This window comes from Chelon labrosus (assembly GCF_963514085.1).
Source record: "Chelon labrosus genome assembly, chromosome: 11".
NCBI lineage: Eukaryota > Metazoa > Chordata > Actinopteri > Mugiliformes > Mugilidae > Chelon > Chelon labrosus.
Window position 1 is genome coordinate 5,747,849 of NC_140344.1, and position 14,336 is coordinate 5,762,184.

At 40.9% G+C, this 14,336-nt stretch overlaps 1 protein-coding gene across 2 annotated transcripts in view; it reads left to right on the plus strand.

Moving 5' to 3' along the window:
- The window catches only part of kif21a (kinesin family member 21A), a 46,743-nt gene that overhangs the window by 17,693 nt on the left and 14,714 nt on the right, over window positions 1–14,336 (plus strand). For both annotated transcript variants that reach the window (XM_084556011.1, XM_084556010.1), the window contains exons 2-18: window positions 2,069–2,291; window positions 4,969–5,151; window positions 6,005–6,145; window positions 6,466–6,597; window positions 6,758–6,928; window positions 7,476–7,591; window positions 8,026–8,221; window positions 8,362–8,551; window positions 8,720–8,786; window positions 9,449–9,652; window positions 11,807–11,894; window positions 11,995–12,109; window positions 12,515–12,703; window positions 13,179–13,378; window positions 13,582–13,689; window positions 13,816–13,884; window positions 14,016–14,161. In XM_084556011.1, coding sequence (XP_084412137.1) covers window positions 2,069–2,291; window positions 4,969–5,151; window positions 6,005–6,145; window positions 6,466–6,597; window positions 6,758–6,928; window positions 7,476–7,591; window positions 8,026–8,221; window positions 8,362–8,551; window positions 8,720–8,786; window positions 9,449–9,652; window positions 11,807–11,894; window positions 11,995–12,109; window positions 12,515–12,703; window positions 13,179–13,378; window positions 13,582–13,689; window positions 13,816–13,884; window positions 14,016–14,161 — 2,538 coding nt within the window. The remainder of the gene's footprint in view (window positions 1–2,068; window positions 2,292–4,968; window positions 5,152–6,004; window positions 6,146–6,465; window positions 6,598–6,757; window positions 6,929–7,475; window positions 7,592–8,025; window positions 8,222–8,361; window positions 8,552–8,719; window positions 8,787–9,448; window positions 9,653–11,806; window positions 11,895–11,994; window positions 12,110–12,514; window positions 12,704–13,178; window positions 13,379–13,581; window positions 13,690–13,815; window positions 13,885–14,015; window positions 14,162–14,336) is intronic.

Here is a 14,336-nt window from a genome sequence, read left to right on the forward strand (position 1 = left end):
TCAAATTTTTCAAGCAAAAACTTTGGGGAATAAATACCCAGATCGAGTCATGCTCAAGTTGCCATATCTCCAGTGTTAGAATTGTCATTCTGCATCACTGTAAATCTGTGCATCAAATATACATAATGTAGGCCTCACAAGACATTTGAAGATGCCACTTGGAGCTCAGTGCCATTGTGATGGGTATTTCTCAACTGATTCTTTTCAAAGACTGAAAGAAGAAATGAATCTTACACTGTTCAAAACCTGAAAACTAATTAGGGTTTGATTGCAGTTTGCTTGGAGTCATTCATTCAAAAATCATTGCATTTATAAATCATTAACCTTGCAGCAACAGCGTGTCAGTGGTCAAATTTTATATTAAGTTTCAGCTTCAGTCTAACTACATATAGTATACACCTATCAGGCATAACATTATGACCACCTGCCCAATGTTGTGGTACATGGCTAAGTAACATTCACACGAACGCTAGGTCCAAAAGCTTCCCAGCAGAATATTGAACTGTCACAAGATGGTCAATGTTATGTGTCTGGTCGGTGGAGTTCTATGTGACTATAATTGTACCATCCCCAAATTGTCATCCTTCTCTGTATTGGCTCAGCACTCGGTGGGTGAAGTATTCCCATTAGGCCTCAATTATACTCTCTTGTGGACACACACATGGACCACATGGTGCCATTGGAACAAACTGAAGCATACATGGATGTCCTAGCCTTGCATACGCCCTCTGACAAAAATCAGGTCTCCTTGTTGACTTGTTAGTCCATTCACATTCCTTTGGTTTTCCTCAACAAGCCAAAGCTGTTGGGATTTCACAATATATTTAATTTTTTTTATTTATTTTTTTTAATTTAAGGTGTGGCAGTGTCTAGAACATGCTCTTATTTCTGCTGTGTGTTTACTTTTACTCAGTCCCTCAGTGTGTGCTGCACGGCTGGTTACCGTCACTCTCTCTCTCTCTCTCTCTCGCGCTCTCTCTCTCGCTCTCTCTCTCTCTCCATTACATCCATATTAAACTAGTTAATCCCTGCCAGATTTCAGTTGGCTAGCATTCAAGACAGCATTAGAGCATTACTAACGTTCAGCATATCAGCTTCGTCATTCACACAGACAGACTAAAGCAGTACATATTAACCCAGCGTGCACGTGTTATAGGACAGAGTATTGGGTCAGAGAAGGATGCTGATCCTGTCCCATCTGCAGCAGAGGACGTTATATAAAATCTAGCTGATGTATAACATTACTGTGTTCCTGTTTGAGGATGGTCAGAATACCACACAAGTAGAGAATGAAAATTGTGTGCCTAAATATTGGTATTACTCCAAAAAAAATCTGTCAACTCTCCACTTTATTGCTGAATGCGGTAAACCCACAGCAGCATTGTACTTCCCCTCTGTGTCCTTGAAATGTGTTTGTATTCAGATGCAGACTAGGCTGTTGTGGCAGGTGAATATAGTGGTGTTCCCTCTGTTTTTAATGTTTAACAAATAAAAAGAAAATCTTTAATGTGCTATTCCTTTAGAATTGTTCTGTGGGTACTGAGATTTGTTTATGCCTTAAGAAAATAAATCCTTTTGATAAATAATTAGTAAACTTTTGGTGTAATTAATGTTGGACAGTAACAAAATCATTTGCTCAACTATTGTATTTATGCTAAGTGCAGTTTTGTCTCTTTCCATTCTTGTGCTGCTTTGTACTTTTGTTCCACGACATGTCAGAAAGATGATTTTAAGATTTTAACAATAAAGTGGAGTAAAAAGGTCAGATATGCTCCGTATCGCTTATTAAGTAATATACCATTAACACATAATACATACCGGAATTATACTGGTTTGGTGCAGTGTTTTTCGTGTGTCTTTAACTTTCTTCCACTTCAGACCGTGTGATGCCTACACTTCGATCTCTTTCTTTATTGTGTTTCATATATCAGACCAGTACCTGTGTTTCCTTTACACATCACTTGAAAGTGCCTTTTTACTGAAGCATTTATGACTTTCAACCCTCATACACACAAAAACGACAGACACATAGTGCTTTGTCTCATCATTGTTTCTGTATTTTCTGCAGGATTCGTCCTCAGCTGGCCAGGGAGAAGATAGAGGGATGTCACATCTGTACGTATGTGATGCCTGGGGAGCCTCAGGTGATCCTTGGGAAAGACAAGTCCTTCACCTACGACTATGTGTTCGACATGGACTCCGAGCAGGACGGCATTTTCACCACCTGCACGGAGAAGCTGATCGATGGCTGCTTCGAGGGTTACAACGCCACTGTATTTGCATACGGACAGGCAAGTCTTTGTCTTTGGCATCACAGCTGCAGTGCTGACGGTGCTTTATAGCTGAGTAGATAAGGGACTGGTCTCTGTGACTGCGTTTGTGCTTGAGGAAAGAAACTTAAAGGGGTGTTTGAGAACTACCCAAGTGTTAACATTTGGGTAAATAGAGACCTTGAATTTGGACCTCTGTATTTGTCAAACTGTAGTTTAAATTAAATAGTTTGACATTTTGAGAGCTTTCTTGCTATGTTGGATGAGTAGATAAAAGCTCACATCTCTACTTGAGCTACATTCAGGAGGCATTTAGCTTAGCATAAAGATGGGTAGCCACAAGCCTGGCTGAGCTGTTATCCCCTTGTTTCCAGCCTTTAACCTGAGGGAAACTAACAGACTGCTAACGACGATATCTATGTTCTCTTTGCAAAAACACAAACAATTGTATTTCCCAAAGCAAACTGTTATGATTAAAATGTTGAAGACATGATAGTATAGCTGTTTTTGTACATTCTGACTGTAACCTTGCATCCTAAAATCCCAACATAAAATTGTGAAACAAGGTTACAGTCAGACTCCAATTAAAGAAAAGAAAGAAAAACTTGGAAGAGCAGTAGAGGTGGTCCCAGGATGGACATGCATGGCATTCACGTGGATTTTACTTAGACATGTACCACCCATCTAGAGCAAACCAGGCACCCGCACCCCATAGCAATGACACTCCTTGATGGTAGCAGCCATCCCCAGCAGGATGCAGTCTGACACAGACACACACACAAAAACGGTTTAGGAACAACTCAAAAAATATGAAAAACAACGCAAGGTGTTGACCTGCATCTGTGGTATGATCCACAGAGGCCCCTCCTCTCAGCCCATAGGACCCAAAGGCCCCCACTAACAACATTCTGTTACCAGACACCACAGGACACCCTCAGAAGGACCATGTTCATTCTCTGATGAGTCACCACAATAATAGCAGCTATGTGGACAATAAAATAGCTGATCTTTAGTTTGCTCATTCTCACAATGACCTGCTAACTGTGGTAGAAGCTGTGATATGTTCATTCCAGATGACACTACTCAAAGTGAAAACATATTTTACTCAGAGGAAACTTGAATAAAAATAACTTAAAAAAAGATCTGAACATTTAGTTCGAAAAAATGTGTCTGGAACATGATGGGTCATGTTGATGGAGTTCTTGAGCTCATTTGAACTGTTAGACACATTAAACAAAATGGGCTGCAACAGAGCCCGTGAATAAAATATGCTGATGTTTAGTGTAATAATTTGCATTAGATTTCACACATGTAAAAACTCATTTCTCATTTAAGTCCTTATTTGTAGTTTATTTGGTGGTAGTCGGACAACAGAATCTTGTAAAATTTGAAGTAATATAGTGATTCTCATCCAGATATGATCTCAGATAGATTAGTAGTCTTTCATCTGGGGTCACATGTCCGTCTCCTGGATTTGCATGCAGAGTACTCTGTTTATTAATTTCTGTGACCATGTAAATCTAAATTTTAAATCATGAGGGAGCTCAGGTCTTCTAATCCTACAGGTTCAAATGGGGCCAGGAGAAATCTCTGTTTCTACTGGTCACAGATTTGATTCACTTATAAGTGCAGCCAGTCCTGTACCTTTAAGAACACTTGAGGAGGTGATCTCTATCGCCACAACACCAAGACAGACAAACAAGAACAACACAAAGACCTTTTGCCTGTGTACGAGAAACATAGTATTTGTCTTTTATAATTTTCCCAAAACGTCACTTATTGGTTCACAAAATAAAGACACACGAGTAAAGTAATGTACATGGATTTTCCCCAAAAATAACAAATAAATATTCTGGACAGGGCTGTTTATCCAGTGACATATTTTCAATTAATTTGTAAAATGGTAAATTATTATTCTTTTCTTTTTTAAGCTAAAAAGTTCCAAATGTGCAGTTTCCAGCTTAAAGACACTCTTTGTCAGTTCAGTTCTTTCTCTCCAATGAGTGCTCCTTCTCTTTCACCTCCCCCTTTTCTTTGTTTCCATCACCATTTCCACCACATGGAAATAACATGCAAGTTTGAGCCCCGTAACACCCCTCCCTCTCTTACCTCCCCTACTGCTCAGGTTGCCGTGGTGACAGAGCACCCACTGATGGCACTTACACAAAAGTGAAGTGAAGCAAGCACACACCTTTTTAGACAGCTATACATCTTTAATGCGTGTCCGTATTAACCCGTACCTCCCTGGTAACTGCTTCTGTCACTGCTGGCCTACTTCTGAAAGCACTTCCACACAGAGAGCACAGATAGAGGTTCATTTGCCCTGGATCAGCCTCTGTGGCCTTAGAGGGACTAATCTAGATTTAGACCGACCCACTCGGCTGCGTCACAAGAAAACAGCCGAAATGGGTTGCAGATATAAACAGGCAGTAATAATGTGTGGTAGAGAGTAAATCTTCTGTCTTTTTTTTAATGATTTGTTCAAAGCACTGGTTTAGTTCTAAACCAGTGTTAAACTAATACAGTCGTAGAGAGACTCTAAGGAGAAAAGTTGCAGTTTCAAATCTTCCAGTGCAGACAATGTTCTCATCACCCAAGGGAAGCAAGTCCATATCTCTGGGGTTTTCATTACTGTGAAGTTTTCATGTAGATACAGACTTTGGTCTTTCGTATATGACATTTATTCCTTCCCACTCAGACGGGCTCAGGGAAGACATACACCATGGGGACCGGTTTCGATGTCAACATCGTAGAAGACGAGCTGGGTATCATCCCCCGAGCCGTGCACCACCTCTTTAAGGGCATTGAGGAGCGCAGACAGGCTGCCCAGGAGCAGGGACGCCCCGTACCCGAGTTCAAGATCAACGCCCAGTTCCTCGAGGTACACACTGACAATAATGTTTGTCCTCTTCATTTAGACAGAAATTCTTCCTCCCTGCAGTACCAGGACAAGCTTCATGGGTCATGGGTCAGACTTATATAGTTGACACCGCTCGTTTAACAAGCTGTGACACCAGCCCTCCATCACTTGAAAATATCCACACTGACAATTGAACTGCAGCAGCTGTCACTGGGGGATTAGGAGGTGTTGGGAGGGTGGATCCGTCTGGACAGGATGAGTTAACAGCGGTGATGGGAGTTGACAGTTGTGCTGGTCCATCAGACTGTGAGTTTTCACATTCCTGGAGAAGACCTGGAACTGGAGAGGCAGATGAAACAGATTAAGTGTGGATGATAAATTCATGGACAGAAATCACAGCGAGCAGATATTGGTACTTTCAGACACGATTCTCCAACAGTTAGTATTGGAGATACGCAAAAACAGCCTTTACATCACAGTCCAAATTCATCTCTCCAGAGAAAATGAGCTTCAGAGAAACCAATCCATACTATTTGACAGAGGACGATGATAAACATCTAATCAAAATGAATACCTTCAAACCGAAATGACCATTTTCTAGCACAAAACTTTCACTTTTATCACTTTCTGACGCTAATGGCTACTGTCCTGCCACCATAGTCAACATGATAGAAGAGTTTGAGACACTGAGTCAACTTCAGTTAATTACTCCGGGCTCAAAATAATGAACTTAATGATGACCTCTTAAGCTGATGTGCAGACTGCCCTCACTCATAGTTCAGTTAGAAATAAGCTGGTGTTGTTAGTTCAGCATCTACATTGTGTAGTTTCGTCCATTATGTAAAAGGTGTTTTCTTTCTTGTGCCTCCCGCAGCTTTATAATGAGGAAGTCCTGGACCTGTTCGACTCCACACGAGACATGAAGCAGAAGTCTCACATTAAGATCCACGAAGACGCCACTGGAGGAATCTACACAGTAGGAGTGACCACACGGACTGTGTCCTCCGAGGCGGAGGTAAACATTTTCAAAACTAGACAAGGAGGATATTGCATAAATTAAAAAAATTATTCAGCCAAAATATTAACGTGGTCATTCAGCTGAATACTCGGTTAGTAAGTTGATTAAAATTAGAAAATATTTTGAGTATAACTCAAGAGTCAAATGTCGTTCTGCTTTAATGATATACTCGCCTTGAATATGAAGCAACACAAAGGCTTCATTTACATATTATTTATTACTGCACTTATGTGTACTTTCATAAACAGCAGTGTGTGCAGCTGCGTCAAAGTGAATTCAGTCAGCATGTTAGTATTTACAACTCTCTGACTCTTCAGATGATGCAGTGCTTGAAGTTGGGCGCTCTGTCCCGTACCACAGCCAGCACTCAGATGAACGTCCAGAGCTCTCGATCACACGCCATCTTCACCATCCACCTGTGCCAAGTCCGCGTCTGTGCCTCTGACAATGTTAGTATGGAAGTGAAAAACATGGAGGATACTGGCACTTGCAGTTGTTTTGGAGAGCAACAACATTGCTAACAATCAATACGTCATTTGATTTAAAGCAGACCGTTATTGTAGCGCTGCTGTGTTACTCACAGTTTTTGCATATGTCATTATCACTCAGCAAGAAAATGAGACTGATAACAGAGTCTCCAACGGTAACTCTGAGATGGACGAATACGAGACGCTGACAGCCAAGTTTCATTTCGTGGACCTGGCTGGTTCTGAGAGGCTGAAGAGGACCGGAGCGACGGGGGATCGAGCCAAAGAAGGCATCTCCATTAACTGTGGACTGGTGAGCTGCCCTCTCATCTGCAGGATTCAGTGAACTGAGATGCAGAGAAGCTTTAATATTCCAGAGATAGACTGCCATCTAGTGGCTGAACTCCTACCCTGCGCTCTAATGTGTGAATGCACCAGGAGAAAATAAAGCAGGACATATGTTTTATCATCAATTATCCTTGTGTAAACCTTGTTTTACAACATGCACACGCCCCAGTCTAGACACATTCCACTGATTGATGCAGAACATAAACACAGTCAATATTCTTACTGACTCACCTATAGAGTTTTGTCATTGCTGACGCTGTTTGCTAAGGTCTCAGGAGTATATTGTAACGTGGCAGCACCATTAATACATTTAGTGCAGGGAGGATGATCAAAAAGCATCTGAAAATATGGTACACAATTAGGTTCGGTAGAGTGAGAAAGACTTAGCAAATCAGAATGATTGAAGGGCCTTTTAGACACATAGAAGTGACTATTAGTGTTTCATACTCTACATAATAAATGTCAGTGTGTGAAACATTTTTCTCGTCTTTGCTCCCCTCTCTGTTACTCAGCTCGCTCTGGGGAATGTAATCAGTGCTTTGGGGGACCGGAGCAAGCGGTCCTCACATGTGCCTTACAGAGACTCAAAACTCACCCGACTTCTACAGGACTCTTTGGGAGGAAACAGGTTGGTGGGCGGCTGATTTCATCTTTGTCCTTTATTACATGCATTGAACCGTCTGCTACTGATACAAGCAGGCAAGTTTGCCTTCGTCTTCCCTTAATAACACATTTAATACCACAAATGTATTATTAAAGAGAAGAAGACTGGAATGTGTTAAGAGAAACATAAGCAAGTCTAATTCATTATAAGTCAACATTTTTCTTGGCCATAAATAATGCAAGTAAGACAATTTGGAAGATATACAATATTTAACATTAAATTACATGCAGGGTTTCGTTATATGTATGTCCAGTGATTAAGAATACTCAGACTATTCAGCCGGAATTAGTATTTACAAGTTATTATCTCATTTAATCTAAGCTGTGTCTAATATCAGCATGAAATCCATGATAGTGAATAGAAAACACTAACGCATATTGCTTTCCTTCCTGTATCAGCCAAACAGTGATGATTGCATGCATCAGCCCATCTGATCGTGACTTCATGGAGACGCTGAATACATTAAAGTACGCAAACCGGGCCCGGAACATCAAGAACAAGGTCATGGTAAATCAGGACAAAGCCAGCCAGCAAATCAGCGCTCTGAGGACCGAGATAGCTCGACTCCAAATGGAGCTGATGGAGTACAAGACGGTGAGAAGTGCAAAGGACAGGGACAGCAATTTATTGAAGTTGTCATGTCAGGTGAAGTTTTCAAAAACCTTTTTAAGGGTATACAGTCGCGTATAGAAAGTAACAGGCTGTCCCTTGTATTGTCTCTATTCCCAATTCAGGGTAAACGCCTCGCTGGTGAGGACGGTGTGGAGAGCTTCAGCGACATGTTCCATGAGAACTCTATGCTGCAGACAGAGAACAGCAATCTAAGGGTGAGGGTCAAAGCCATGCAAGAGACCATCGATGCCCAGCGGGCACGGCTCACCCAGCTGCTCAGTGACCAGGCCAACCAGGCCCTCGCCAGGGCAGGTAGGGGTGCATTGTCAAACTTTTCTGGTTTAGTCTAGTTTAAGCAGAGAGTAGAGTTTTTTCCCACCAAAATCTATTCTTTTGTCATAGGTTTTGATCAATTACAGTGCTGCTTTTTCTTTTCTTCCGTCATTTCCCCATCTGAAATAACTGTTGTTTCTCTTGCAGGTGAAGGAGGCACAGAGGAAATTGGAAACATGATTCAAGGTTACATCAAAGAGATCGAAGACCTCCGGTAAATATGTCGAACTGTAAAAGATAGGAATTCTGTGATTTATCTCCATGTTTGTCCTTCTGGCTATGCCTGTGCATCTTTATCCAGGTGAACACTGCCAATTGACTGAGCAAATAAATCCCCAGCACTTTTTAGAAATTGCTCTTAAGGGTGGAGTCAGCCATTATTGAAACAGGCTTGAACTAAAAACACAAGCAAACAAACCTCTCAGTGCTCCTTAATTCACGGAAGCGCTTTATTTACCAAGACAGATGACGATTGTGGGAATACAAGCCAAATGAGATGACAGCTGAACAACAGAGCAAGTAATGTAACGGGTTAGCAAACCGTTGATACAGTTGCTGCTGTACGCTAGCATACAAAGAAAAAGAGACAGTTTGCCAGAGCAACACACCAACTCTGTTCAGCATGGAATGGTCCAATTCATTTAGTGAATTTAATTTAACCCATTAACAGCGTAGTGTTCAGCACAAACACAACTCTATCTGGCTTACTCTTGGTGCATGATGAAGCAAAACAAGAAAGTTTCAGCGCATCCAAATTTCAAACAGGAATTCAGTAGAATGTGTTTTTATTAGGCTGTAATGATATCTAGCAAAGCAGATTTAGTTTTATTTAGAGTTGTATAGGATCTTGATTGCCTCCGTTGCGTTGGATCTCAGGGCCAAACTCCTGGAGAGTGAAGCTGTGAATGAGAACCTGAGGAAGAATCTATCTCGTGCCTCCAACCGCCAGTCGTTCTACGGAGGGCCCGGCTCCTTCCCCTCTACACTGCTGGCCCCCGAGAAGGAGACTTCTGACATCATTGAGCTCGCCAAAAAAGACCTGGAGAAACTGAAGAAACGAGAAAAAAAGAAGAAGAAAAGGTAATTGTAGGCAGACTGGATCATTAACAAAGCTTTTGATGGAGGATTGGCTGTGTTGCGTGTTGTTGCAGTGGTGCATACACTTTAAACTAGTATAGCACTTTTGATTTTATTCTAAACCATTTATTATTTTCCATGGTTTACTCAGACAAGTTATACATTTTTAATAAGAACTATAGCAGCAGCTGAAGATAATTGCACAGGGATCATATTTAAAGGCCTCTGGACTCTTAGTCATGATTTATAAACTGAAACACACCATGGCTATTAGATGCTAAAACATTTATGTGCCGTTAACGTCATTTATACACATACAACAGTAACATCAGTCAGACTGATTCGAGGCTCCAGGTTGAAAATGATCAGAATTGTGCTGAGGTGCACTTTGAGGGATTAAAGGTGGTGTTTCCTCTGATCATTCTTCCCTACATCTTTCCTTCCTTCGTTCATCTCTTGCTTCTTTCTCTCGTTTGACCCGTCACCCCTCCCTGAAGACTCCAGCAGCTGTTGGAGGAGAGAGAAAGGGAGGAAAGGGAGGAAAGGGAGGAGGTGGTGGAAGAGGTTGAGGATGCCAGGTTTGTCAGAGCTTCCACCCTCCTGTTGCCATTCCCATCATACCATTTATTTGACCTTTTATTTATTTTTGGGCAGGTATTTCCTCACCTGGTGTGTAACACGCTGCTGTAGAAGCACTTCACTTCTACAAAACTGATTTTTTTTATCATTTAATAAACTTTAATCTCTCTTTAGATCTTCTTCATCCGTTTATCCTTCATGTTACACCCCTGCTTTCTACTGCATCTTTTTTTTTGTTTTTACAGACTTTGTAGTCAAGCCAAATTTATTTATGTGGCATAGTTCATAAACAAAGCAATCGTGGATATGACTGTTAAATCATGGATCACTTTATAAATACACCCTAGAGACGTTTATGTTTCTAGAAACAGAACATAAATGCCTACGGTTTTTCATCTTTTGGACCATAACAGGAGTATTTTGCTTTTGTCTTTGTGGAGTTCTAAAAGGAAGTCTGACATCCATAGATTAACATCATCCATACATTGAGTTAGTGAATGTATGGGAATCTAGGTCACCAGGAGATATGAACATTTATAAATCATCTGTATAATCTGGTAATTTATTTTGTTTCTCAGTAACATACAAATAGAAGCATGTAGAGATTAAATAGTAGTATCCCAAGAAGTGAACCTTGGGGTACTCCCCACATAATACATTCCCCGTCTGACACAAAGTCACCAGTGGACACAAAGAAGTGCGTGTCTTGTAGGTACGTTCTGAACCAGTTTTGGGTTGAATTGGATGATCATTTTTAAAGACAAATATTTGTTACAAGGAATTTTCAACAATAGAGTTTAGCCTCAAATGTTTTGAATGTTCCAACAATTATTCACATGGTCCCTCATGCAAAATGTATACCAATAATGTTATGCTGGACAACCAATCTCCCTTTCTTTTCTGTGTGTTAATCTTTAGTTTACTTTTTGACCAGTCAATCCAGGTGGTTTTGTGTGAAACACTACCTAAACATTGCTAACCCCCATGATTGGATAAAACCTTTATCCAACAGATGCTTCATGGATTTGGTTGACACATTTCTTTTTTTGTGCTGCGTTTCCTTCCATGCTTCTTTTGTTTTTCTGCCTTTGTTCTCTAAACTTTGATCAGATGCCTCCCTCCCTTTAAAATTATCAAAGCGCTGTCTTTTCCTCAAACAAGCTCATGAAAATGGAGGCGTCAATTTGTGTTCTTTCTGTTCTTGCCTAAGTTTATATATGGTTTGTTTATGTTTTATGTCAGAAAAATATATCATTGTCAACTAAATCCTAAACAGTCATGAACTATATTGCTTCACTCCAGTGAGACCAGTTAAAAAGCTTATTTGCCAAAAAGACAGTGTAACCCCCCCTCTCCCTGATGACAACTGCCAAACACATAAATATATATTTAACTATGTCTACTAAAGAAAATCAACCAGTGTCTTAACCACAAATGTTTGATTAGAAATATGTTTCTGGTTTACATGAGTCAGTTACTGTAGCAGTGGAGACATACCTGCAGTCCACTCTACAGAAAACGTTCATGCGATCTTCGTACATGTAATGACTGTGGTGACTGCACCTCTCTATCTTCCAGTGCCACCAAGGAAGAAGTTCCTGACAACGAGCTGGAGAAGAACACAGAGAAGGAAATGACTGAGCGAGTCAATGAAGACACTGAAATGGTATGATGAGCATCCTCTTGTTTCATCTGTACTTTCATAGACGTGAGCATAAACTAAACAGTGCCTTCATAGAATGTACTGCATGTATGTTCTGCTGTAGGAAGTCCAGGAGGGCAGCGACCATGATGAAGGAGAAGAGGAAGAAGAGGAGGATGAAGAAGAGATGGATGTGGAGGAGAGCTCTGATGACTCTGACTCGGATTCAGATGAAAAAGGTATCGGACAAAGTTTTCTCTCACACGCAAATGTGCCGTTGAAAGTTTCAAAGCTGATTCTCCACAAGGTGGAGCTGTTTAGTCACTGTCACACCACTTCTGACTGCAGCACTCAGGAAACAGTTTTAACTACATTCATTCCTGCTGTGATACAATGCAGGTTGAAGATTGAAGATTCAGGGAATTTAAAAATAATAATAGTTTGCTGTTTATAAGATACTATAGATTTGTTCATTTAAGGAATAAATAAATTAAAATGAGACAAAGGAAACAAAATACGGTACCACAAACTGTACTGAGAGCTTTATAAGCATCCGGTACCTCCAAAGCAGGAGCTACCTAAGATTTATGACTGTAATTTCACTATGGATGTGAACACTTAATCTGATCATCTGTGTCTGACAGAGAACTTCCAGGCAGATCTGGCCAACATCACCTGTGAGATCGCCATCAAGCAGAAACTTATTGATGAGCTGGAGAACAGCCAGCGGCGACTGCACACGCTGAAACAGCAGTACGAACAGAAGCTGATGATGCTGCAGTGCAAAATCAAGGACACCCAGCTGGAGAGGGACCGTGTCCTCCAAAATATGAGTAAGAGCAGAGTTACTGTATTTACATGTGCTGGCAGTTTGGATTAAAAAAATAAATAAATAAATCACCAAAAGGCACATGTGGACTTGGTTCTTTATACCTCTGCACTTGATCAGCAAATTCTAGTCACAAAAGTAAAGTTTATATTTAACATTTTGCATGTTGTATTTGGAAGAATTTATATCCTGCCCTACATGTTTGATCTCAGGCTTTCTTCTGTAGCAATGAAAAAATACTGCAGCAGACTTTGTGTGCGTCAGACTCTTCAAACTCAGAATGCCAGCCATCAGATAATGGCATTTACATTCAAGTCTGCACTGATGGATCAAAGGACTGTCTGATATTTTAAAAGCTTTAAGAAGCTTTAATCTTGTCAAATAAACAAGAAACACAAGAAACTTCATGGTAGACTGTATAAACCATCTTGAGCTGTCGTAGTAACTTACCTTTATTTGTAATTGATCTGGATTTTCAGATTCAGTAGAAAGTGGTACAGAAGACAAGGCTCGCAAAATCAAGGCTGAATATGAGAAGAAGCTGAGCGTCATGAACAAGGAGCTTCAGAAGCTCCACTCGGCTCAGAAGGAGCACGCCCGCCTGCTGAAGAACCAATCACAGTATGAGAAACAGCTGAAGAAGCTTCAGATGGATGTGGCTGAAATGAAGAAGACTAAGGTATGTCTTCAGCTGGAACAGCATACGGCTGTGTTTATAAGATCTCCTTTAGTGACAGTGATCATTCTACATGGTACAGTTCTGAAGATTTTGAGGGGTTTAAATACTCTCCTTTTCTCCTTTTCTGAAATTAAATGGAACTGACAATAACGGAGCTTTTTCTTTACGTTACTCTTGTAAACTGAGTCTGAAATTGCTTTCAGGTCCGTCTCATGAAGCAGATGAAGGAGCAGCAGGAGAAGAACAGGATGAACGAGTCTCGCAGAAACCGGGAAATTGCTTCCTTGAAGAAAGACCAGCGGAAGCAAGAGGTTAGTAACCTTTATCTTTACTTATTTGATATTAGTCTGCTGCAGTTACATCTCAGTCTGTCCCTTGACTTTCTGTACTTTTATTTAACCATTAACGTTGATGTTTTAACTGTGTTTTATCCTCAGCATCAGCTGAAGTTACTGGAGGCTCAGAAAAGGCAGCAGGAGCTCATTCTGAGGAGAAAGACTGAAGAGGTGAGCAGCAGCACAAAATAAATGTTTTATTTATTTATTTTTTTGTCGCTGTATGTCATATGTAGATGGACACTACAGATGAAGCTTTTACCTCTATCCATCCTCACTTGTCTGCTTGCTGTGTGTGTCAGGTGACGGCTCTGAGAAGGCAGGCCAGGCCCACCTCAGGTAAGGTGATCAGGAAAGTCAATCTTCCAGAACCAGTCCAGGACTCCTCCTACCGACCCCCCTCTGGACGCATGTACTCCTCCGGCAATGCTGCTCCCAACGGCACCCGGTTAGTCTGTGTGTGCGCTAATGTGTTTTTGGGTGTGTATTAAAGTTTCCAAATACCTGTTGAACACCCTACCTGTCATAATAAGTCACCCTGGAGGGGAAGTACCTCATTCAAGATATATATTCATCTTTGTACATGACTTGATTGTTATTGTTTGTCTTAATCTTATAATTAT